The sequence below is a fragment of the Cydia fagiglandana genome, chromosome 11 (assembly GCF_963556715.1).
Source record: "Cydia fagiglandana chromosome 11, ilCydFagi1.1, whole genome shotgun sequence".
NCBI lineage: Eukaryota > Metazoa > Arthropoda > Insecta > Lepidoptera > Tortricidae > Cydia > Cydia fagiglandana.
This window is the reverse complement of record NC_085942.1, coordinates 10,219,871-10,244,283: the sequence shown is the minus strand read 5'-3', so window position 1 is coordinate 10,244,283 and position 24,413 is coordinate 10,219,871. Positions and strand designations below refer to the sequence as shown.

At 36.4% G+C, this 24,413-nt stretch overlaps 5 protein-coding genes and 1 long non-coding RNA gene across 7 annotated transcripts in view; 4 read left to right on the top strand and 2 right to left on the bottom strand.

Moving 5' to 3' along the window:
• The window catches only part of LOC134668980 (dehydrogenase/reductase SDR family member 4), a 206,094-nt gene that overhangs the window by 976 nt on the left and 180,705 nt on the right, over positions 1-24,413 (top strand). Inside the window, exons 3-6 of one of the 2 annotated variants that reach the window (XM_063526495.1) lie at positions 224-301; positions 1,667-1,813; positions 4,975-5,109; positions 5,439-5,630. In XM_063526495.1, coding sequence (XP_063382565.1) covers positions 224-301; positions 1,667-1,813; positions 4,975-5,109; positions 5,439-5,609 — 531 coding nt within the window. In that variant the 3' untranslated portion in view covers positions 5,610-5,630. Of the gene's footprint in view, positions 1-223; positions 302-1,666; positions 1,814-4,974; positions 5,110-5,438; positions 6,342-24,413 lie in introns of those variants that run through there. The other variant, XM_063526494.1, reaches the window with a different exon arrangement.
• Positions 8,067-10,595, bottom strand: LOC134668969 (protein ecdysoneless homolog). The gene is made up of 3 exons (XM_063526481.1): positions 10,307-10,595; positions 9,924-10,126; positions 8,067-9,478 (listed from the first exon to the last, which is right to left on the bottom strand). The coding sequence occupies exons 1-3, from the start codon at positions 10,512-10,514 to the stop codon at positions 8,246-8,248; spliced, it is 1,644 nt and encodes a 547-aa protein (XP_063382551.1). The 5' UTR covers positions 10,515-10,595; the 3' UTR covers positions 8,067-8,245.
• LOC134668532 (uncharacterized) lies at positions 11,291-13,709 on the top strand. The gene is made up of 3 exons (XR_010098792.1): positions 11,291-11,624; positions 11,808-11,932; positions 12,258-13,709. It is a non-coding gene; the product is annotated as an uncharacterized LOC134668532 (long non-coding RNA).
• On the top strand, positions 14,282-15,653 carry LOC134668920 (U6 snRNA phosphodiesterase 1). Its single transcript, XM_063526423.1, has 5 exons — positions 14,282-14,511; positions 14,637-14,779; positions 14,939-15,116; positions 15,190-15,352; positions 15,426-15,653. Exons 1-5 carry the CDS (start codon positions 14,423-14,425, stop codon positions 15,606-15,608), a joined length of 756 nt encoding a protein of 251 aa, XP_063382493.1. The 5' UTR covers positions 14,282-14,422; the 3' UTR covers positions 15,609-15,653.
• LOC134668919 (uncharacterized) lies at positions 15,616-18,360 on the top strand. Its single transcript, XM_063526422.1, has one exon. The coding sequence runs from the start codon at positions 15,616-15,618 to the stop codon at positions 17,104-17,106; it is 1,491 nt and encodes a 496-aa protein (XP_063382492.1). The 3' UTR covers positions 17,107-18,360.
• On the bottom strand, positions 18,390-24,179 carry LOC134668918 (tether containing UBX domain for GLUT4). Its single transcript, XM_063526421.1, has 8 exons — positions 24,011-24,179; positions 23,729-23,921; positions 23,309-23,528; positions 22,644-22,998; positions 21,719-21,910; positions 20,820-20,982; positions 20,002-20,185; positions 18,390-18,631 (listed from the first exon to the last, which is right to left on the bottom strand). Exons 1-8 carry the CDS (start codon positions 24,089-24,091, stop codon positions 18,529-18,531), a joined length of 1,491 nt encoding a protein of 496 aa, XP_063382491.1. The 5' UTR covers positions 24,092-24,179; the 3' UTR covers positions 18,390-18,528.

Here is a 24,413-nt window from a genome sequence, read left to right as displayed (position 1 = left end):
CCAACACACCCATATCTATTAAACTTAGGGTTATGTTATTATCAGGTTTCCTGAGGTCTAATCCAATGCCATTTATGTATTTGGATCTCCTTCTGTTAGCAGGGGCATAATATTAAAAACCGGCCAACTAGCTATTCATTTGCCACTCCATCCAGTAATCTAAATCTGCAACTACCTGCCTTCAGCAGAATTAGTAAATTTTTAATTTATTAAACATTTTCAGGCTAATGACAAATTTGGGGGCCTAGATATATTAGTCTCAAATGCTGCAGTTAATCCAGGAGTGTCACCAGTTTTGGAGGTAAGGAACAAAGTTTTTTATTTTACAGTGTTAAAAAACATTGTTGTAGATGGATGGAGCTATCTACCATTCTTGCATTATAGGTATGTGCATAGAGTCTGACCACACTAAGATTTCATGCCTCAAGTTATGTCAAGTATAGGGCTTATAGGGATATACGATAAGATTTACGCATTGTTACTGCCAAGTTTTTGTGCAAAGTTAGCATGGTCAGAGTCTATGAAAACTGTTACTTTCTTCGAGCAACACCGGCTTCCGACACGACGGAAGGGAGGGGCCCAAGCGATATCTCACCGTACAAATCTTTCTACCATTTTTCGCGGGGGGAAAGGTGCACACAGTCGCACTTCTCACACACTTACATACAAAATCCAATCTGTAATGACGACACAAATACATAGAAAATGACACACGTCAAAGACAAATCTTGCAAACCTCGATCACTTTTTGTGTACGGACGAGTGACTAGTGTCACAACACGCACACTAACACATTTTCGTTGAAGTATGTCATTGTATTCTGAGAGATGAGAAGTCGGATTTGTCGCTCGACCGATCCGCAATTTGTACTGAGCGAGCAAAATCGATAAATCCAACAATTACTTGAGACTAAAATATAATTATTGTATTTAAATGTACCTAATTAAACGTATATGTAAAAAAAATATTACATGTGAAATGTAACACTTTCTTTTTGTAAATTTGATGTCCCCGACCTCTTTTTATAACAGAAAACCGAGCAAACAGGCATTTTTGTGCAGCAGTGTTCACGCGCGCGTCTGTACTCGGTCTAGTGAAAAATCCAAGTACAACTAGTTTTATTACCCGCGCTAGATTAGATTGACGTGCTAATCTTGTACCTCGGCAGAGGGGAAATAGTGCGAATGCCGCCTCCCTTCCGTGTTGCTCGAAGGTTACTTTATTGCTAGTCCTAATAACTTCTAAAAATAATATTGTAACATAATTGTGTCAACAAAATTAGAAGACATTCTTACTACAGGGCGCCATCTATAGTTCTTTTTTTTAGCATTAGAATGAACTCCACAGAAGCAAGCGTGCAGTTTTTATCAGGCTCGTTATTTGTTAATAATTATTGAATTATCTTATTTAGCATGGTCAATACATATAATTTACTTCAAATTATTACTGCTAGAAGTGCCGGATTTGGAACCACAAGCTTACTTCTGCGAAGTTCTTTCTAATGCTAAAAAAACGGACTATAGTGAGCGCCGAGAGAAGATTAAAAAATTGTTAATCGTGTCTATTGAATGGCGCCAACTAGTGTTGCCATTCAGTAGTAATGTAAAATCTAAATTATTTTATATCTTTAGTATCTTTACCTATTTCTAATATTTTTTTGTTACAGACAGAAGAAAATGTTTGGGACAAAATATTTGAAATCAATGTGAAATGCTCTTGGTTGCTGGCTAAGGAAGCCTACCCCAATCTTGTTAAGCGAGGGGGAGGCAGCATCGTATTTATTTCATCTATAGCTGGCTATCAACCTATGTCTGTAAGTATTGTCACAGGGCGGACACGCCATACATCAAAACTCGTTTGCGTGTATATGTGTGAACGGCACGTCTGTACACGCGTCATTGTGTGAGTAAGTCGCTTAGGGCTACTATTTACATGTTTTTGAGTTCACGGAGCGTTATCGTTGTACTCGTAACGTAAATATCAAACATTTTTATTCCTAAAATTAAAGAAACAAACATAATTTACAAGATGGTATTTTCTCCTAGATCCTTGCTATAATAAACTGTTCTATTCACAGGTCACAGCTAATATTATTTGAACGTATGTGCGAACTCACCCGTAACCCGTAAAGGCCGTAAAATATTACGTAAAGTATGGTGCGGCAATAAATTACCCAAAATGTCATGTCGAATTGTCGATACACAATTAGCGTGGACTAAATATAAATAATTACAAAACGCTACTTTTTAATATATGTATAATAAAAATAAATGTTCTTTATTTCGTGAATTTGAAAAACAACCATACATCGCAAAATACATCGGCATTTTGAACGTTGCGTCATCGCGCCGCGGCGTTGCTAGCCGAACTGAGCGTATGTCAGGAGTCCGTCAGAACCACGGACGTAGAGATTAACTGGATGGCGGACATTGGCCAAAAAGTGTGTCCACATGAGATAGTCAAGGTGGGCCGTTGTATCTCTTTCTAATTAGGGTGACCATACGTCTTATGTATGTGGGATATTAGGATAACATTTAAATATATAGTTTGACCAGGATCTTTCCTTAATCGTGCATAGTTATATTAGTAATAGAAATCATACTGTCTTTTCGCCTAAAAAGGGATGGATATAGTTTTTTTTTCTCTTCTGTAAAACGCTTCACACAACCTTAGGTACTTAATTTAGTTGTTCTAAATGGTGTGTTCACATTACGGCACCTATGCAATTAAAACTGCACGAGGCCATGCGCTTGGCGAGGAAGTGAACCCTATGGAGGAACCTGGTCTTCAACAGAAGGATATGATGTCACGATCCTCAGTATTGAGGGACCAAGTGAAGAAGAAAAGCTGTTACTAGTAGGCGTAGGTACTGGATCACGAACATGGTCGATCGTCAGGAAGGTGGTCCGCCGTAACGTCTGTCAAGAACACAGGTATGAGTGAGAGAGATAGAGAGACAAATATGCTGACAGAACCAGAGGGTCTACTGTGAACCATGTTCGACGTGTTGCCTCTCTGTCACACTTACGTACGAATTTACAAGTGCGACAAAGACGCAACGGGGTAGGCTCTCAGGACAGTGGAGGAATTACATACAGTCTTTGCCGCCTTAGGCCCCAAGCCCTACATAGCAAGCTCTAGCCGCCCCCCCTTTCTCAGCACCCATCATATAGACTGCCGCCCAAAATATCTGGCCGCCCTAGGCCCGGGCCTACGCGGTCTTAGGGCAAATTCGTAACTGCCTGAGGGTCGCGTGGGTCCGCTACGCCCGCTTGCTATCGTTTTTAACTAGGACGCTTGTCACTGGACCATAGACATCGAAGTTTGCAAATTGCGAGCATCTTTCTCTGTTACTGTAATTACTCCTTTATAGGAGTAAAAGAGAAAGATGCCCGTAATTTGCGAACTTCGGTGTTCACGGTGCTAGGCCACCTGTGCGAAAAGAGAAGAGTCGTGAAATGTAAAGAAATTAGTGATGTGCCGTTCTTAGTAAATTTTCCAAAGAGGGTAAATTCCCAGTAATGTTTCTGGTATCGTCCCAAAAGTCAGTAAATTACGATAAAATTCTATTTTTCTTTTATTATCAATGTGTTTATTATTATTATAACAATGCATAAATGTGTCTGTAATGTTTAAGGACTTTGGATTTCAATTTTGGTAATTATTTATTCTGTATTGGCTCTCATTTCACCAATTTAAACATGCCGAAATAAAAACATACCTGTTTATATAAACTTACTTAAGTACCTAATAAAAAATGTGTAACACTGATTCTCATCGTGCCGACATCATAGTCACCCTAATGAGTTTGACAATGTTGTCTTGTATTTTTATCGCAAAATGTAATAATTGTGGCTTCCCCGAGAAACAATATTCCACAATTAGAAATTCTTTCACTCCCACAACCTTTAACGCAACATATTTTCACCATTTTTAGGAAATCTTGCATTCACGTGTTTTGATAACATGTCATGACGATAGGGATACCAATTAACATTCAAAGTTTCTACAATGTCTACCACACCTAATGTTTTTTTTTGTTGTCCACATGCTTGGTTAAATCAGTTAATAATATTGACATCATACTTATTTACAAATGTCTTAAAAGATATCAGAACCTTACTCTGAATATAGCATTTAAATAATATAAGAAGTTATTTAATTTGAGTAGTATATTGATATAAATACTACCACAATGGTATATTTTTAACATTGGCAACACGTGCGAGTGAGACACCGCGACCCACCTTTGCTATCTCAAGTGGACCGTTTTTTCTAGTCTGGTACGAACGTCTTTCTAGCTCGGTGATAAAGTTCAATTTAGTATGGCAAAAAAAGTGACAGTGCAGTCCATCTTATAAGTCCATGGTCAGAACTCAGTCGCGGGGCGAGGTAATCCGAGTCGGGGAGGGGCGGTGCGTGTCCGTTCTGTATGATAATACTATTACTTATTCTGTGGTATTGTATTTTGACCCGGTCATTAAAGACGTTTATCTATCTACCATAGCCTATGCTATCTACAATATATCTACGATATCTACAGTCTACACGGTCTACACATATGTCATACATAAATACTCTATGAAGCGTTAAAAACGGCAAGTTTTGACCAGCATAAACATATCTAAACATGAGCTGTTTTGTTAACAATTACATTCAAATTTCGAATGTAAAAAACAAACCAATTTGATTTGACCTCAACTGTATTATCGACTATCGTTGAAGTGACGTTTTATTCGAAATGGAACGTGCGGTTCCTGAACACATGAGTATGTGTGTCTACTAAGCATTATCTAACCATACCTACATAATTAGGCATTAAAACACCGTGTGTTGTTATTATGAAACTCGACTATTGGGTCGTTTCATAAAAACCCCCTATACTCTATATACGAGTATATAGACTATTAATATCTTTCATTATGTAACAGTCACGTAAAGTACTATAATAATAATAAAAATGTTTTATTACAGCCTTTAGGTGCATACAGCGTGAGTAAGACAACATTGCTAGGATTGACCAAGGCTATCGCAAAGGAAGTCGTCACTGACAACATAAGAGTTAATTGCGTCGCACCAGGCATCGTTGCTACGAAATTTGCTTCAGCTGTAAGTAATAACCACCTGTCCCCTAGAATATACATTTTAATAAAACACTCTTGATTTTTAAAATTGATTATCTAACGATATCTATTGATTACGAACAACACGCGAACGCGAAGCGAAGCGATGCGGCGCGGGGTGAATCAATCCTTTGATACCTATAGAAGTGTCCTACGTGGGCGATCTCGGTGCGAACGCGAACGCCTTGGGCCCGCCGCGCCGCGTCGCTACGCGTTCGCGAGTTGTTCGCTTACGTAAGACGCAAGTGGCCTGTGTTTATGTGTCTTAAATAGTATCAAACTTAGACCCATATTCTTTTTTTTTAATCATTGCAGATTACCAGCTCAGAAGCAGCTAAGGAGCAGAGCTTATCAATTGTGCCGATGCAGAGATTTGGAAAGCCATCTGAAATAGCTGCGGCTGTGGCGTTTTTAGCGTCGAATGACGCGAGTTATGTCACCGGCGAGACCATCGTGGTGGCGGGCGGCGCTCACGCTCATCTGTAATTTATATCTCATGGCTAATGGGTAGGGCAACGTTTTTACAGTACATATGGTGCTACTTTACCGCACTAGTGTAGTAATTAGCACTTTACGTGCCTATGCCGAAAATTTTAAGGGCCACATGTACTGCAAAACGTTGTACGATACATGTGCGAATAGGTAATTCGCAACTCGTGTCGATTTAACACTCTTTTCGGTCGTGTTTTAATTTATCGTTGCGAATTTCCTAAATATTATATTAATGTACTATTATTTTGTTGCACACTTGAAAAGTGAGCATACAATGCCACCTACGAGTGGTAAGCAGTTGTATACTCCTTGTAACGCATATGTCGGCGGCCGATCGTAAGATTAGGCAGATCGTAATGTCCCTGTGTAATGTTTTGACGATGGTCACATTAAACCAATAAATAGGTAGGATAGGTTCGTTAGGTTGCTTCAGATGCCCGAAGGGCAAACTGCCCAGAAATAGGAGCCATGCGAAGCGGGGCTCCGTCGACTCGGAACGAGTCAAAGATTTTCACGTTTCACGATATGCCTAGGAATTTCACGATATGCCTGATCTTACCATCGGCCGCCGACACATATAATGCTCTAGTATACCTACTTACTTAGATATTTATATTTTTAAAAACTTTTATAATCACGCATTTTAGTTTATAAGGAAATATTAGTTGTGAAAAGGTATTATCTTGTACATTGGGCTGTGGCAATTAAAGTATGGTTATAATGATATATTTTGGATTTTAATATACCTTCACAATAAAGTTTAGTTTTCCTCTCCATCGTTACATAAAACATAAAAACGATTCAATAAAATAAATTAAGGGACATTTGCGTAAATGCAAAAACAAACCGAACATTTTTAATCCAAATAATGCCGCAAAACATTGCCTTCAGCTAATAACACATTTAAATAGATTATACAGGCTGATACAGGTATCAAAGACATATGTAACTTCGTATAAGATGAATAAAATCTAAGGAAAAAACGTGCCTCGGAAATTAAGAAAAAGTCATTCTCGGATAGATGTCGCACACACCTTTAGCCTATGCTCGGCTAGATGGCGTAACGACACCGTTTCATATTTAACAATTTTAATTCATAGATATGAGTGAATGAACATGGATCAAAATGATATAAAAACCACTTCTGTATCCACTATAATTTCTATGGTATTGTCATAGCTGTTGGTTCTCCAAATAAATAAATAAAAATAATAAAATCATTTATCCATATATATATATATATATATATATATATATATATATATATTTTGATAATTTTATGCGTTTTCATTTTGAGTTTTAGTCGTGTGTCGATAGATGGCAGTAAATTTACAGTGACTATAAAATTAACAATGACAGGACCCATCTATACTATATAGTCTTTTTTCAGGTATACATGGTACTCGAATAGATAAGATACCAATCTAATCTAAACTACATACTTGAAATACCTCATTCTTAAATGACATCTAAAAGTGGTATGAGTCTAAAAACTATTCGTAACATATGCTGATGCTGGCAAATGCCTCCGCTCCGTGGCGATAGCCAAAAAAAAAAACATATTCTGCTGTAATAAACGGTTAAAATACAATGTTATAAAGCTTTTACAACTACTTTGAGAGTTTCTAAGGGAATGTCCTACTTATTGACTCTGCCGATACCTTGTGGTCTGACTAGGACTAAATAAACCCTTCTGGTAACATCTGACCGAGGACTTCAAGGACGAAATACCTACTATTTTAATTTTCCCGCCAGTGCCGCAACTAGCAGTTTGTCCTCGAGTTTCAGAACCGATTTAGACACATGTGAGTAAAACTGACAGGTACTTACCAGTGCTTATTACTTACATAGGGACAGTTGATCATCCATATAAACTTTGATAATGTATAATTAATTATTGGTGAAATAAAGAATATTTACTTACTAACTTCCATAAACATCGCATTTTTATTTTAGGATTCCGTAGCCAAATGGCAAAAAACGGAACCCTTATGGATTCGTCATGTCTGTCTGTCCGTGTATGTCACAGCCACTTTTTTCCTAAACTATAAGAACTATACTGTTGAAACTTGGTAAGTAGATGTATTCTGTGAACCGCATTAAGATTTTCACACAAAAATAGAAAAAAAACAATACATTTTGTGGCTTCCCCATACTTAGAACTGAAACTCGAATTTTTTTTCATCAAATCCATACGTGTGGGGTATCTACATGGATATATTTTCAAAAATGATATTGAGGTTTCCAATATCCTATTTTTTCTAAACTGAATAGTTTGCGCGAGAGACACTTCCAAAGTGGTAAAATGTGTGTGTGTGCGGGGGGGGGGGAACACCCTGTAACTAAAAGAATGATAAAACTAAAAAAAATAAGATGTATATTACCATGCAAACTTCCACCGAAAATTGGTTTGAACGAGATCTAGTAAGTAGTTTTTTTTAATACGTCATAAATCGTAAACCGCAATTTTATTATTCAAAAAAAAATTCAAATTCAAAAATTTATTATGTTACTTGCAGCTACGGAACTTTTCATGGGCGAGTCCGACTCGCACTTGGCCGCTTTTTTTGAGTCATAATTGGTTGGTTAGAGTAAAGTATGGTTAAGGTAATATACAGTTTAATTTTACTTTACTCATCATCATCAGAGTCCAACAAATCTGTTTTTTGAAACCCAACAGATTTCATTAAATTACTGGAAGGTCCAGACAATCCTTCTTCTTTCATACTTTGAATGATATTATGCAATATTGTCTTGTTATCTTGCAACCCTTCTTGTTTGATGGCTTCTAATTCTTCATCTTGCTCCATATCATCTCCACTACTTAAATTATCCTCATCACTATCAGATGCCTCTTTACCAATAGCAATCATATCTAACATCTTCTGAACGGAGTTGACAAAGTCGTCTGGATCAAATTCAACATTTCCATTGGAATCATCTTTAGTAGTTTCAATACCCTCAAAATCTGATGTTTTCATGAGAAAAGATGACAATTTTGATGTTATATTATTGGCAGTCAAAGTATCATCATCATTAAATTTAGTTTTTTTACCATATCTTGAGTTAAGTAGTTCATTTAACTGATCTGGATCAATCTTGAGCCAATCTTCATCATCTAGTTTGAATTCTTCTCCAGTTGATTTTTTTTGTAGCAATGCTTCTCTAGTTTGAGCAAATTCTGTAGATAATTTCAAGTTAGAAATTTCATTTGCCACTTGTGAATTTATAGGGCATTCCATAACAGAATAAAATTCTTTAGCATTTTTCAATAGCTCATTGTAGTCTTTAGAGCCTTCAATGTTATTTTTAAAATATCCACTAGCATTCAATTTGCTCATAAAGTTTTTAAATTGTTTTGATGCAAATATGTCTAAATTGGTTTTGTTCATCAGAATTTGATAACCTGCAGTCAATTTGTGACCTATAACACATTTCTTGTCATTCATTTCTTTAAAGTTAATATTTTTCAGTGGCTTAGCATGCATTAGCATGGCATATAAACACTTGGTAAATTTAGTACCAATAATAACACAATCATCATATTCAATGTTCTTACAAGCCTTAGCATCTAGGACATCATGATTGCAGAATGCATTTACGAGTGGGGCTATAAGAGCAGGTTTAAGAGAAATCAATGCAGCAATATCCACTGGTAGCTTAACCACAGTTCTGTGAAATAACTCATACATTTTCTCAGGGTAATTTCCAATTCTTGTTAAAATTGAAGTTTGAATTGCATTAGAAGCCACTGTTTTATCGGATGCACAAGCAATCATCTGTAGGGCATCTTTTAAATTTAAGTCTGCACCTCTTTGAAGATTAGGAGGTATTATGTGAATATGGCCTTGATAAATAAATATCTGAAACAAAAATTATATACTTATTCAGTATTAAAGACACATAGTTGATGTTTTTTACTTATTTTAATAAACTTAACAGGTGTTGCAAGTCAAATTTGATGAAAGGCCCATTACTCTGCGTGGGCAAGCTACTATGCAAGTTGTAAAACATGTAAATACAATAATATGGTGTCATTGAGCTGATCTACAACTCACAGTATTTAAATTTTCAAACCCAATTCATTTTCAATAACTTTTATAAAAATTTCAACTCCATAAAACAAAGATCCAATGCCTATCCAATTCTTAAGAAATGTCTAATAAATATTTAAGTATTTTACATAAATTAAATTGTAGGCAAAAATATATAAATTGTTTCCACTAATCTGCTGAACTACCTAAACTGCCTTTTCAACACTACTTGTATAATGTTAAATTAAATATAGAAATAATAATAAGAACTTACTCTATTCTCTGTACTATCAGGATTTGCCCATGAAGGTAAGTAATCTGCAGCTTCAATGAGCAAGAATTCTCCATCATCATCTCGAACTTGTACTATTATATTCTTGAATTTTTTACTTAGTTCTAGTACCAGGTACACAATAAACCACTCATCCTCAATGTTATCACCGAAACATGTGATGCTAGCAAGGTGTTCAGGTATATCTGAAAGGAATACAAGGAGAAAATATAATAACTGTTAGAGTCTGTGGGGAAAGAGAAGTCTTAGAATGTAAGGGAGCCCATACATTCTACGACTCTTCTCTTCCCGCACAGAATCTACACTGATAATGTAGTACACTTAAAGATTTATATTATCAATGTAGCATAATTACTAATACTTACCCTCTTTGGTAGCATATTCAATCGGTTTATGAACTCTGAATTCATCCCTGTGCCAAATATAATTAGCAGATAAGTTTTTTATGGCAGTGTTTAACTGCAAACACAAAGCACCCCAATTAAAATTATCTGCTGAATTCACCGAAAAGAATAAACACTCAACAGAATCCTCGAGTAGCGGTACGACTTTAGCTCCATTAATTTGTGTCATCTCTTTAGCTTAATGCCATAAAGTTTTATTTCACAACAAAACAATTATAACCTCTGAGCACATCAATAAACCGAATTGAATGCGAATGACAATGACAGATCTTTGGGGCCCTACCGCAAACGTCGAAGGTTGAAATTATGTGGTATGTCTCTCTATCACTTGAGTCAGAACGTAGAGAGACAAATAATGAAAATGTTGTTTTCTACATTGATCTCTCTGGGGAGGTATAGATAAGAAAAGTAAAGTCCATTCCAATAGAACTTGCTAACTTTGTAAACAAAGTAACAAAAACGTAACTTTGTTTTGTCACTGTTTTTCCTTGAATTTTCACAACATCTCATCAAACACCATTGAAACACATACACTATACACTATTAAAGCGGTCGTTACCGTAAAATACAACAATATATAACTGTATCTTGGATATTTCATTAAAAGTTTAAAATGGTTTCATAAGTTAGGTTATTAGGCCCTGATGTAATGACATTTTTGTTTCTTTTACATTCTACAATTGTCTATGATGGGTAGTGTTGTGACTAAAGTTGGTGATATACTCGTAAAGCCGCTACACACTACGCGACTCACGGTCTGTACCTGCCAACGCGGTTATATACACTACGCGGTAGTTTGACAATTTTAAATTTCAATAAATATGTAAACTCAGATTAATCGTTTTAATTCCTTTTTTTTAAATAACCTTTTTCTATTCTTTCGCACCATTTTTAAACATTATTATTAAACTACGGAAAATTATAACTGCACCTCTAGCACATCTTGCATCCGCGACTTAGACCGCGACTCGAGTCGCCATTCCCGCGGCTGTCAAATCTGTCGATTTCCGTAGCATAACTTGTACCCGCGACTGCAACAGCCGCGTAGAGAACTCAAAGTCGCGGCGCGACTCGTCAGTGTTACCCGGCGAAATCAAAGTCTAAACAAATCGATATTTGCAAGTGGCAACACTGAATCGGAAACCAGGGATGCGCTAAATCATTCGTTCTTTGGTGGTAAAAAATCTGGTTTTTTGTCGATGGTTAAGTTTTTCCTGTCAAAGTCAAGGAACTTCCAAATTTTGTCAACATTTAATTACGGGAAAAATATGAAAAAAATGTAAGTAATAGAGCCTTATATACTTAATATTGATAATATTCCTTAAAATATATATTGTTTAAAAATTTATGTTTAATAAACCTTTTAAATAAAATATTTTTGTAAGTAACTATAATTAATGGAATTGCTATTATTGGTTTTGTTCTCATATTCCTGTTGTAAATAGTGTTTTTTTTTTTTCAGAATAAGTTCAGCATTATCCTAGACACGATTGATATCCCAGCACCCAAAGGAAAATATTGTTAACAGGAACGTGCCAACGGGACCCGAAGTGGAGAGTCAGGAAAAGAAACACACTAGGCAAGCTTGTAGGTTTCAAACATGGAGCTGTCCCCTTTTCTAAATTAACTAAGATCTGAGAAGCGCTTTAGCTTTAAGAACACCACCGAGGAAGTGAACTATTAATAATAACCCTAATGGTTATGGCATACCTATCTAAGCTGCCGCAGTAACTCTCAAATAAGTTTCATATAGTTTTTCTTGTGCCAATAATGGATTGGCATGTGTGTGTGTGTACTGTGTAACTGTTTATGATTTGACAAATTGATATGAAAAGCTTATTTCATAGTCCTCGATGAAGTCATGACCATATTTTATTGTTTTGTTTACAATACAAACCAATTTTTTTTCCAGGGTGATATTTAATTATCCTACGCCGCATGTCGAAGAAAAAGGAAGAGAGACAATACTTTTCAAGGGTAATAAAGAAGATTCTTACAATTTCTCTATTGTGGTTCTAGATGTTAATATATATTAGGTTTAATAATAAGTCGAATATTGCAAGAATATATAAGGCAAAGCAATATATTATTAATTTAAATATTGTTTTTTTTTCTCTCCTGTATTTTTACCTGAAAAGAAACAAAAATAAAGTAGGTAGGTACCTAGAACTCCTAGAAGCCATGATTAGCTCCCCAAGGCCCACTTTATACCTAATGCTGACAACAACGTATCATAGCATGATCGTATCAGGCTCTGTCAAACATGAAGTGAAACATCTAGAACACGGGTATGATCTAGAGGAGTTTCAATATGATAACCGTACCTATGCTACGCAGACTATGACATGAGCGTAACGACTCCTTCAAATTATTGTTGGTCGGCTCGGTCCAGTCACGTCACGGTATGGTGTTGGCAGGGGATGGAATGGTTTAGTGGGTGATGACTGATAATATTTCATACAAAGCATGATTTTGAGCCGGACATGATCCTGTTATAGCCACGTATTACATGTACGATACTGCGGGCACAGGCCACATGTAGGTATGTTTTGTTGAAGTCGAGGAAGGTTCCAAACGGTACCTAAATAGTAAGAGATTGTTGAAATTAGACATCTAACCGTGATCCTAAATATTACTACTAAGACTAAGGCTTACTTAATAAGTTGGATAGTTTGTTTTGAACATTTGTACCTACCCACCTCATCGGCTACGTTTATGTACAAGCAAGCGGGCTCCGTTGTTAGGTTGATGAAAGTTTTGTGTAAGGAAGTCTTAGGATTACTTTTATAAACTTACGAACCTGAATTGAAATTTAAAAATCATACATATGTAGCTATTTACTTAATTGAGTACCTACATGCTAGCTGTTTGAAATTAAAGTTGTAAACATGATGGGTGTGTTGTGGTACTTGTAGGTATCACCGTGCATAATCATCGATAGAAGAGTGCGTAAAGCGCATGTAGTGACTGTTCCACACTTCCTTATTCCTTAGGGCAATAAGTAATTATACAAATTATATTATTACATAATATATGAAACTTGTTTTTAAGTTATAATTATCATGAGTTTAGTTAAAAAAGTACAAGCAAACCACCCGCGAGAGCGTGTCGCGTTATAAAGTCGCGTAGACTTCGACTCGCGGATTGACATAAAGACGAGAGAATATTTTGTCTCTAAATAGGCAGTTGTGCTACGGATTTTAGTTCAAAGTCGCGATCGTTGTCATTTTCTGACAGTGACACCTGATCGCGAGTTTGTCGCGGCTCTCGCGCGTGAGTTGTGCTGCCAACACGCGACAAGCCGCCAAGTCGCGCCGATCTGTCACTTCTCGCGCCTGTCGCGGCCAGTTGTGCTAGAGGTGCTGGTAGTTTTGGACTGTTCATAAATAAAAATCTACCCTACATTTGACAAAATAATGACTGTTGAATGATTGACGGTTTCAATATTATTTTACTCGTTCACTGTTTTTCTTGGCATGTACGCGTATCTTACTTCTTTGTTATTGAATTTAAGAGATATCTGTTTCTCGCTCTCACTTATGGATGCGACGCACCAAGTTCGTGATGCAGTGCGATAGTGTGTTACGGCCTTAAGTAAAGGACTAAGTAAGACTCTTGCCCATCACTAGCAAATTCATCATTCAGAGACAATTTCAATATGGCGGTTTGTTGACATAGTTTGCAAGTTCTATTGGAATGGACTTTAAAAAAATATATTTGTGTAATGGTGCTTTTATACGATGCATGTAGCTGGAACAATATTAGGCGCCGGTTACACTAGCTACTCGTGTGTACTCACCAAGCATTAGTATGTTTGTAGTGGCTATATGCCCTTTATTTGCTTATCTTGTTGCGTATCCTTGTATCCTTTTGATATTTGTTATCTGTAAAAAAAAAATTGATTTGACAATGACATTTCAAGATTTTCAAGATGAATGAACAGTGAACACCAAAGAGAAAACACTATTATATTTTTATTGAATTTATTTTAATCTCAAGAAAATTATATATTACAGTGAGTATTTGCACTGCGTCGTAATGAGAATATAGAAATAAATATAACTTAGATGAGCTCCCATGTCTGGTTTGTCTTATATTGGTGATTACGGATCCAGTTCAGAAGACAGTGACGCATATACGAAGGACAATATCGTAAGCGCCAAGAAGTACGTAATAACATTAATAACGTAAACAATCTTAATGTCTTTTGATTAAATTAAATGTGACAAGATTAAATAATTATCGGAAAAAGGTTTTTACATTTTGTAAGTGAATAAATTATAATTTTCAGGTTAAAGTTACCTACACCAAATTTGGGGAATGTCCCAGTGGTCGGGACAGAGGACCACGTAGATGACCCCGACCTGCATAAAGGACGCACTCGATCCTTTCCACATAAAAGAGGAAACTGGGCATCCTATGTTTATATAAGATGTATGTAACCATTTTAAAATCTAATGAAATAATAGACTCGACTAACTTTTGTCAATCAGCTTATATGGTTTCACCAATTATATTGCTTGCAAATAATTGATATTTAATCGAATTGATTGCAATAAACAATGTTTATTTTTATATACATTATAATTTCAGATCCCGAGGAAGAAAATTTGGCACCACTAATAAGTAGATTTATAGCCGAATGTCCTACCAGTGATTTGCATGTGTGTGATGATTTCCATATAAGCTTATCAAGAACTGTGACTTTGATGTATCATCTGATAACTCCATTTACCAAGTCGTTGCAAAATGCAGTTGATGATACAGACAGGTATAGTTTTATGAATTTCTAGGATAATTTTGTGTTTAAAATAATGGTTGTTTATAAATATTTGTTATTACAGCTTTGATTTGGGTTTTGAAAGTGTGAAGATATATTGCAACGAGGAAAAGAACAGAACATTTGTGTCTTTAGCAGTTGATCACTTCAGTAACAAGTTTCTGCTAAAAATTGTGGACAAGGTGGATGACATTCTTGCTGATTATAAGCTGCCAACTTTTTATGATGTATGTATTTTAAAACATTGTCTTTTGTAATTATGTAGATAAATATTTATATGTATACATTTATGATTTTCAGGATCCATCACTTCATATGAGTATACTCTGGGCTAATGGTGACAAGAAAGCAGAACTAACCAGTGTTTTAGACAATTTAAATAATATTCTTTATCAAGAAGTTGAAAAGTGTCTTAAAACTATAACAGTGGACAAGGTAAATTGCAAGATAGGGAACAAATTTTATCAATTTGCTTTACAGTGAAAGAACAATGGAACAAGGAAGAAACAAAGTGTTTATAAATCCTAATTTTAATAAGAGGCCAAGTGGTAATGTTCCTGTGGGGAATGTGCCTGTCATGCATGTTAATCCAAACTTCTATCAACACTTAAATAATGTGCAACCATTGCCTAAGCCAAAAATTTATATAAATCCTAATTTTGTTAGACCAAATGGAACCAACAGTCACCAAATTCAGTATGTTAATAATCCACAGTCTTATGTGAAGCCAAGCCCCCTCATGGACAGTAGTAACACATTGATAGCAACAGTTGCTGCACCCGCTAGACATACATCTCAAAGCTCAGTTCAAAACAACAAAGCAAATCCTAATTTTGGTAGACCCAATAGAGTGGACAAACCAGATCTGTCTGTAAATAACAATAATAGTCATTACATTACGAATTGTAATATTAAGCCAAGCCCACTCATAGATAGCAGTAACTTGTTGACTGCATACTCCATTCAAACCAGTTTAGTTCCACAACAACCCTACCACACCCAATCTCGTTATTCATTCGTGAGGTTAAAGAAACATGAGGAGCCAGTAACTAATATTACGAAACCACATACAAGTACAATAAAAATTAGCAAATACAAATCTATTAAACTAACTGATGTAAAAAAGAACCTTGACTTTGTAAAACCAGCTGTAAAAGTAACACCTTTTAAAGTTTCTAACAATCAAAAGTCTTTGATAAGGACTATCAACAACCATAAAGTTATTTCCAAAACCCCCACCAAAAATACAAATAGGTACAAACTTGTCAGATCCCCACTCGGTGTAGGCAAGCCACATCTCAAGAGGCAGACGTCCACTACTCCTAAGAAAATAATAAGAACAAGAGTCAAAGCTGCTAGTGCATACAAGAAAAACAATATTCCATGCCCACAGTTCCGCAAATATGGAAAATGCCTACGAAAATCATACGGAAAATGCGAGTTTCTTCATGATAAGAAGCATGTGTCAATATGTAGGAAATTTCTTAATGGTGTGTGTCATAACAACGATTGCTTACTGTCACATGAACTCTCTGATAAAAAAATGCCGACTTGCTACTTTTATCTAAAAGGAATGTGTACCAAAGATGGTTGTCCTTATCTTCACGTGAAATTGAATGAAAAAGCCAAAATATGCCTTGATTTTATGAGAGGCTATTGTGAAAAGGGTGACAAATGTTTGAATAGACATGTTTCTAAACGTTTAAACATAGATAAAAACCGAAAGCTTATTTTGAAGAAACTGACACAACAAAAGCTAATTAAATATAAACTTGAAAAGAATACAGTAAAAAGCAATACGAGCAGCACGCAGAAAAGGAAAAGTAAAGTCAAGTTGAACCAACAGTCTTCCCAGGAACATAATGATCATGGTAATAGATATTATAAAGAATCGGTTACAGAATCAAATAGTAGCGAAAACTTGGAAATTAAACCAACTAGATGTAAATTGGGAACCTTACCGTCCTTCATACAATTGTAATAAAGTAATCCAATTTTAATTTGGGGAATGTAAGTACAAAAAAAATGTTGTATTTAAATTATCTTTGTGAAGGATATGATATTATGTACATACTTATATCCCTTTTGTAAGAGTAAGTTCTGGCCCAATTTCCATTGTAAGAAAACTTCACATTAAAGTCGTTTTCAAATTAAGATTTTGCTTTCGTGAATGTAAATTGTTCAAATTGCAGTTTACTTACTATGACAACGTTCTAAAGTACTGTTTCAGTAACCGTAAACATATACCTACACTTTATTAGGTATGTGAATTATATGCTGTTTTATATTGATAATTAGGTACTAAAATCATACTCATTGTAAACTATGAATTATTTCAAAGTTTTACGTGACACCCTGTTCTCATTGACGTATTTTTTAAATACACTGATGGAACCACAATAATGCGACATCTATTAACTTATGCTCCCATGTGCATAAGAACGCTTTAGGCATGGAAAGTCACAAATAGGTATGCTCATAAAGAAGAATATTAAATTCTTTGGAGTTTCCCTTGACATTCGTGTTATTGTTGTTCCTTTCCAGTGGAAAGTGGAGTGGTGGAGTGGACAGTGGAAAGTTTCCACTGTATAGTTGAGCTAATATCAGGTGACCTTTTTTCACTCCAGCCGAAAAATCACTTGCTATTAGCTACGCTGCTATACCTGCCGCCTTAAACCGGTGCTTGATACATTGACTTATTTTTACTTCATATAGAGAAGGCATACCAAACAATAAAACTGTCGCAATCGGGGCGTGAACCACACGACCAAAACGTTGTAAGCGCCGTGAAGTTCATGGCGCTTACGCGCTTATATCGCGAGATTCCCGCTCCGCTTCCATAGTTTGTTGTCTGCCGACAACTAATGGCACAGAATACTGGCTCTCTGTAACGGTTCTATACGTAGTAATAATAGTTCAATGGCAAATATAGGTTTCAACTGATGGTTATCTATCTGTCTGTATTTTATGATTTGTTTTCCAATTCCAATGTGTGTTTCTCATGTTTTTAAATTAATACTAATCAAGAAATTAGTAATTAATATTTTATATGAAAGCTCAGTTGGAACCTATTCTATTGCATCGCCATCTGCGTTGAGCTTTACTCATTTATCCAAATTGCCTTTTAGTTTAGAAGCAAGAGCAAAGATAATGACATGTATAAAAATACTATGGATGCAGTGCAGGGTAGAACAATTTATAAATTATACTAAATAAAATCGAATACCAATGTGAATATTATTCATTTATTGTATAAAACAGGTATGCTATGCCCCCTTTTATCACATATAATATAACATACCTATTGATTTAAAAATTAAAACAAACAGACAGACTCTCATGTGTTCCGTTTACATGAAGTCAAACCAAAAAACGGAACCCAGGTAAGTATGGCTTAATTTGGTTATTGTTTGAACCATTTCGGCACTTTGCTATTTTTCGACGACGATGCTCCAGCATTAGATGTACTGGGGTTGGATGAAGATGGTTTCCTTCTATTAGGTGCTCTGTAAAAAAAAAGTTATTACTAGAAAAGCCACGAATATTCGGCAACTATTCGGTATTCGGCCTATTCGGTCACTTTAAAAAAAAAACCGGCCAAGTGCGAGTCGGACTCGCGTTTCTAGGGTTCCGTACTTAAGTCCGACTCACGCTTGACTGCACATTTCTAATAGGTTTTCCTGTCATCTCTAGGTAAAGAACTATTTTGTTTGTGTATTTTTTCAAAATTTTAGACCCTGTAGGTTCGAAGATAAAGGGGGGGGGGGGGTCATTTTTTGGCTATTTTCTTAAATAACTTCGAACCTATTGTATTTTAAAATTATAAAAGAAAACATGCCCATCTTTGGGTCACGAATATGTGTACCAAATTTCAACTTAATTGGTCCAGCAGTTTCCAAGAACATAGGCTGTGACAGACGGACAGACAGACGCACGAGTGATCCTATAAGGGTTCCGTTTTTTCCTTTTGAGGCACGGAACCCTAATAATCAAACACTAGGCATATTTAATATTTAAAATGTTTCTTGGAAAGTACTTAGACACGAAGTTACGTTTTTGAGCATTTGTTGATTACAAAATATTTTATTTTTATCATGGGTCTGATTTGCTTGACTCTAACTACATTCATTAATTCTGTTCAACATAAAAATATATCTTAGCAAGCGTTGTGCTTTGTTGGCGAATAGGGGGCCAATTTTTGAATTTCGATCGCTCGATTTCGTCACTCGAAAATCGGTGGAAAACGGAGAAATGCAAATTTTTGAAATACGAGCGAGTGAAATTTGGAATCTATTGGTATTGACCACTGATTTCAATTCTACTAGTAGAATTTAAATCACGAAATCGAGTGGTCGAAATTCAAAAATCGGCCCCCAGTTTTCATAATAATTGTGACATTTGTGACTCAAAATGTTCGCATGTCATGCCGAATATTCGGTATTCTGCCGAGAGAGGGGCCCAATATTCGGTATTCGGCCAAATTAACTATTCGGGGCATATCTAGTTATTACTACAATGCACAGTCAACAGATCCATTAGAGGTAGTACAATCTATTCTATTCTCGGGGCACCAAGAGCGCCTAGTCGTTGCAAAATGGTACTAGTTCAGCGGTATCACTCACGAATTCGAGCCAATCGTGCAGTCTAACGCAACTAGTTGCGACCAATCGCGCGCGTGATGTGGACTCATCAACCAATGCATTGTAGCGGTGTCACACCGCTGTACTGGCCCCATTCTTATTGCCCTTAAGACCAGTCCTGAGATAAGTATACGATTTACGTTAATGGGATAAGCGAACGACAAAAAAAGGTAGATACAGATTTCTTAGAACAACAACTAGGTTTTTTTTTTACAAGATGCAGATGTTTAACTTACCGGTACTTGGAAGCTAGTATGCTGGCGGCATCACTCGCAGTCTTCTTTAAATATACTTCTTTCTTAAGGTACTTCGGATTCGCCTCTTCCTCCAGCCATTTGAAATGCATGTGGACGCACGGGACGAATTTCGCTTTAAGTAATGTCATGTTTGGATCTAAGGTTTCTTTCAGTGGAGTAACAACTGAAAACAGGTAATAATTTATCCTAATCATGCCTGTTTAATAAGACTCATCAAAAGTAATTGATTGTTATTGTAAAAGATATCTTATGCAAAGGATATAGGGTACAGTATACGTTTCATTACCAAACCGTGGATCTTAAAATCTATTTGAGGTGCCGTTGTGGACCTTCTCTCTCAGTAGGCTTGGCAAACGCTGGAGATAGAATATCCCTCCTTTGCTAAGTGTATTAATTAGAAACTTATTTTGGCGTGCTAAGCTTGCATACCCATCTAAATTGTCATAGGTACGTTAAGGCCCCAGTACACAATGGGCCATCGCCGGCCACTCAAAGGGACGCAGCCTTGCGGTAGAATGAGATAGCAATATCACTTGCTCCCTCTAACGCATAAATGCGTCCCTTGGAGTGGCCGGCAATGGCCCATTGTGTACTGGGGCCTTTAGTGCTTGACTACCTAAGTTACCGCAGAAAGGCCGTGCAGTGCATCTATTCGTAAAAATAGCGGCTTCAATATTGCATATTACTTTACGTGTTTAAATAATGTTGTTCCCTTGCGGCCTTGATGGCACATGTAGCAATAGGTATTTTTTTTTATTTTAATAATTGTTTTTGAAAAACATTGTAATGTAACTTACATGTAGTAAAGGGTTTATCCGGAGTTTCTAGGTAATCCTTGATGAACTCATAGACGTCCCCAATGGTGTTATCAGGTGAGAAAATGCCTTGAAGTATAACATGGTCAGGGAACTGTATCCGGACCACTGCACTTTTATATTGAGCTAACCTCTGTTCTGAACTCTGTAAAATAATCTAGTATGTATAAGTTACTCTATGGTTTACTGGGTGCACTAGTGTTGCACTCTGGTGGGAGAACATTGCAGTAATACTCCCCATACTGCAAAACGTAATCCAAGACCAAAAAAAGTAATACAATGTTGCCACTCAGTGGCGTAGCTAGGGGGGAGGCGGCGGGGGCGGTCCGCCCCGGGTGTCACCCGACCGTGAACATCAGTAGTGCCACCTATAAAAATTCGTAAAATCATGTAAAATGAAAGCGATGGAGTAAATCTTGAGCTATTTAACATAAATTACAATTACTCTTTTTAAATATATTTTACAATTTTGATTGAATTTTGGGGTGACACCCACAATTTCCGCACCGGGTGCCACCCATGCTAGCTACGCCACTGTTGCCACTGCAATAATTTGTTTGTAAAACAGTAAATTCCTTTTGATAAATAATCACGCTAAGATAATTTATTCATTAGTAATTTTACTCCTACTATTTAAAAAAGTAATTTTATTTACTTATTTGTACATAAATACAAGACGCGCTAGTAAAAAAGTGGCAACATTTCTTACTTTTTTTGGTCTTGAATTACGTTTTGCAGTATAGTGGTGTTTTGGAAGGGTCTATGAGCCATTATTTTATAGTGGTTGTATTAACAGTTGTTAAGCACAGGGTCTTATAAAATTTAACAGGCAAAAATCTGGGCTGTTTTACATGCGAATGAGGAAAGATAAAATACTCAACCTGTTTTGCCATCTCTTCTTTTTTAGTAGATGTGAGTAGCGGTGTGTTTTCTAACTGTAAACGGTTTTGCTGAAGATCCCTGAACAGTCTTCGCACCTCCTCAACTGACAACTCATAGAAATCATCAGGCAGGTCATCCAATTCCTCTTGCTCGTCTTTTGGTGTGAAAACAATGGCTTTTTGTGAGCCCAACTGAAAAATAATTATTATATGTGATTAGTAACTGAATAAAACCCTATGGCAAAAACAAACAAACAAGTGGCTGAGACAGCAGAGCAAGGTCACGGATGTTGTAAAACGCGTAGCAAATTTGAAATGGGAATGGGCGGGTCATATAGCAAGAAAGACCGACTCGTGGAGTAAACGACTACTCGAGTGGCGACCATGGGGGGAAGAGCGTCCCCAAAGTAGACCAAAGATGCGTTGGGACGACGACATCAAAAGGACTGCGGGGAAGAAGTGGCTCCAGGTTGCAAAAGACCGTGACCAATGGCGTAAAATGAAGGAGGCCTACACCCGAAGGGTAGAAAAAGGCTAAAGAGAGAGAGAGAGAGAGAGAGAGAGAGAGAGAGAGAGAGAGAGAGAGAGGCAAAATTACGTAGGATTAAAGCAAGATGAACCAGAAAATCACAATTTTTAATTAGCCATTTTTATCAGAAGAGATTTTCTGCTCAATGCCCTACGCAATCATTTTCAAAAAGAACAGAGTTGCATGTCTTTGTTTAGTAAAATTTTCAAATAAAGAAAAATCAACTCTATTCCCTATGCCATAGAATCAACTTTCACGGGCACATTTTGTATTTTATTTCTTGATTGGCTAGGCCTTAGGAGTTACAGATAATCCCTATCTATAGCCATCAGTTAGTACTAAATATTCAATCAAATAAAGAAATGGCGTTTAGTAGCTATAAAAATATGTACTCACGAATGTAACTTCTTCTTCTATCATCAGTCTTCTTTCTAAGTTTTGTGAGGACACAGATGTTGAGCTGTTGGTTTTAGTCTCTATTTCTTCTACTTCCATTGGCTCAATATCTTTTGGAGGAGGCTTGGCTTCAACTATTTCAGTTTCTACCTTTTGTTTTTCTACTTTCTCTTTTTTAATTAAATCAATCGGGTTTATACTCTTTGTATAGGCAGTTTTCTGTATGTTGGAGGGCTGTGTATTAGATGGTCCAGCAGTATTGTTGTCTACTGGAATAGATTGCTTCCTTTCTTGGGTCTCTTTCTCCTCTTTAGGTGGAAATGGTCTCCGGTACACAGTTGAGACATTTGCTTGCCTGTGTAACATTGTATTCATATAGGTCTGGCCAAGTGGTCATAAAATATAAGAGTTCATTTTTTTCTCAAATAAATAAATGTTTCTACTCATGTGAATACTGCACCACATTATTTTGAAAACAGTTTTAGAAAAATCATGTATGTGTGTTACAACAAGGAGTGGTTGCAGATTGTACTAGGTTGATTAAACTTTTAGTTAATATTGAATTTCAATTTAGTTTTGTAATAATATAAATGTGAAAGTGCAATGATCGTCAGTTGGTTCCAGAAAGTAAGTAATAATATACATATTAAAACAGTAATACTTACGTAGCATTCTCTGCTTTGTTCAACAGTCTCAGAATAGCTCTACCCCCTATTAGCCCCAGTTGGCGCAGTGTCTTTTCTTTGAGTGCAGATACCCCAGTAATTTCATGTCGCATGTAGAGAATAGTTGGATGTGTTAATGCCTTGAACTCTTCGGGTGCCATTGAATTGAGAAGATCAAACAGTGACGTGTTGGGTGCAAAATCCGCTGTTCTTCTTTCACCTATTAACATTACAGCTTATATTATATAAGATACACCCGAAGGGTAGAAAAAGGCTAAAGAGAGAGAGACTAACCTTTTAGCACGAAATGGCAGTGAATGTGTTAAGTATTCCCATCACATCGAAACAAAATTGGTGGCCAGTTACAGAAAGTAAGTTTTTTAAGTAATTGATTATTGGAAGTCTGTATACAATACGTACCATCCGCAAATTGTAATCCGATAGTAACATTAGTTTCATGGCGCGATCGTTCAGCTTCTACCATCTCTAAAGTAGCTTTGTTTGGTATATTGGACCAACGAATTGTACTCGTCAAGTCTATAACCTGATTGTAATGTTTCAAACCATATTCATCAGGCTGAAAGCCTTGCTTCTCACATACATCTTCTAAAACCTTTAAGTAAAGATTTATCGATTAAATTTATGGTATTTTTTGAACATTTAAATTATATTGCATTGCACTATCAGATAAACAATAATAACCTGTAAAAAGCTTGTATTTGGAGTACAGTGAACTTTCTGTCTTCTGCCATTTGGAGTTAAAATAACAAGTTCTTTAGACATGTTTCTAAATTTCTAGTTTAAACGGAATTTATATATTAATTTGAATCAAAATTGTAAAAGTGATTATCATTGAAGTAGGAGCCGTCACTTGTCACTTGTCATTGACAGCCGGCCGGGTAGGCAAAAGCCTCCTCCACACTCGTGCGCGAATCGCGGCGCGAAGCCGCGAACGCGAGTGTGGCGTCGATTTTCGCAGACAGCGAAATCGACTCCACACTCGCATTCGCGGCTTCGCCCGCGATTCACGCGCATAGTCTGGAGGGGGCTAAACAAAAATTATCAAAAATGCTATTAGCGTTAAGCCCTTCCCACACTCGTGCCC

What these genes read in the sequence shown, in the direction of transcription:
- LOC134668969 (XM_063526481.1), bottom strand. Translation starts at nt 10,514, where the DNA reads ATGACACAAATTAATGGAGCTAAAGTCGTACCGCTACTCGAGGATTCT. An exon ending in TGAATATGCTACCAAAGAGG is followed by an intron (nt 10,127 to 10,306) that starts GTAAGTATTAGT and finishes TATTCCTTTCAG; the next exon opens with ATATACCTGAACACCTTGCT. An exon ending in CTGATAGTACAGAGAATAGA is followed by an intron (nt 9,479 to 9,923) that starts GTAAGTTCTTAT and finishes TTTTTGTTTCAG; the next exon opens with ATATTTATTTATCAAGGCCA.
- LOC134668920 (XM_063526423.1), top strand. Translation starts at nt 14,423, where the DNA reads ATGTCTGGTTTGTCTTATATTGGTGATTACGGATCCAGTTCAGAAGAC. An exon ending in ATCCTATGTTTATATAAGAT is followed by an intron (nt 14,780 to 14,938) that starts GTATGTAACCAT and finishes TTATAATTTCAG; the next exon opens with ATCCCGAGGAAGAAAATTTG. An exon ending in GCAGTTGATGATACAGACAG is followed by an intron (nt 15,117 to 15,189) that starts GTATAGTTTTAT and finishes TTGTTATTACAG; the next exon opens with CTTTGATTTGGGTTTTGAAA.
- LOC134668919 (XM_063526422.1), top strand. Translation starts at nt 15,616, where the DNA reads ATGGAACAAGGAAGAAACAAAGTGTTTATAAATCCTAATTTTAATAAG.
- LOC134668918 (XM_063526421.1), bottom strand. Translation starts at nt 24,091, where the DNA reads ATGTCTAAAGAACTTGTTATTTTAACTCCAAATGGCAGAAGACAGAAA. An exon ending in AACAAAGCAGAGAATGCTAC is followed by an intron (nt 22,999 to 23,308) that starts GTAAGTATTACT and finishes AATGTTACACAG; the next exon opens with GCAAGCAAATGTCTCAACTG. An exon ending in ATACTAGCTTCCAAGTACCG is followed by an intron (nt 18,632 to 20,001) that starts GTAAGTTAAACA and finishes TTTTTTTTACAG; the next exon opens with AGCACCTAATAGAAGGAAAC.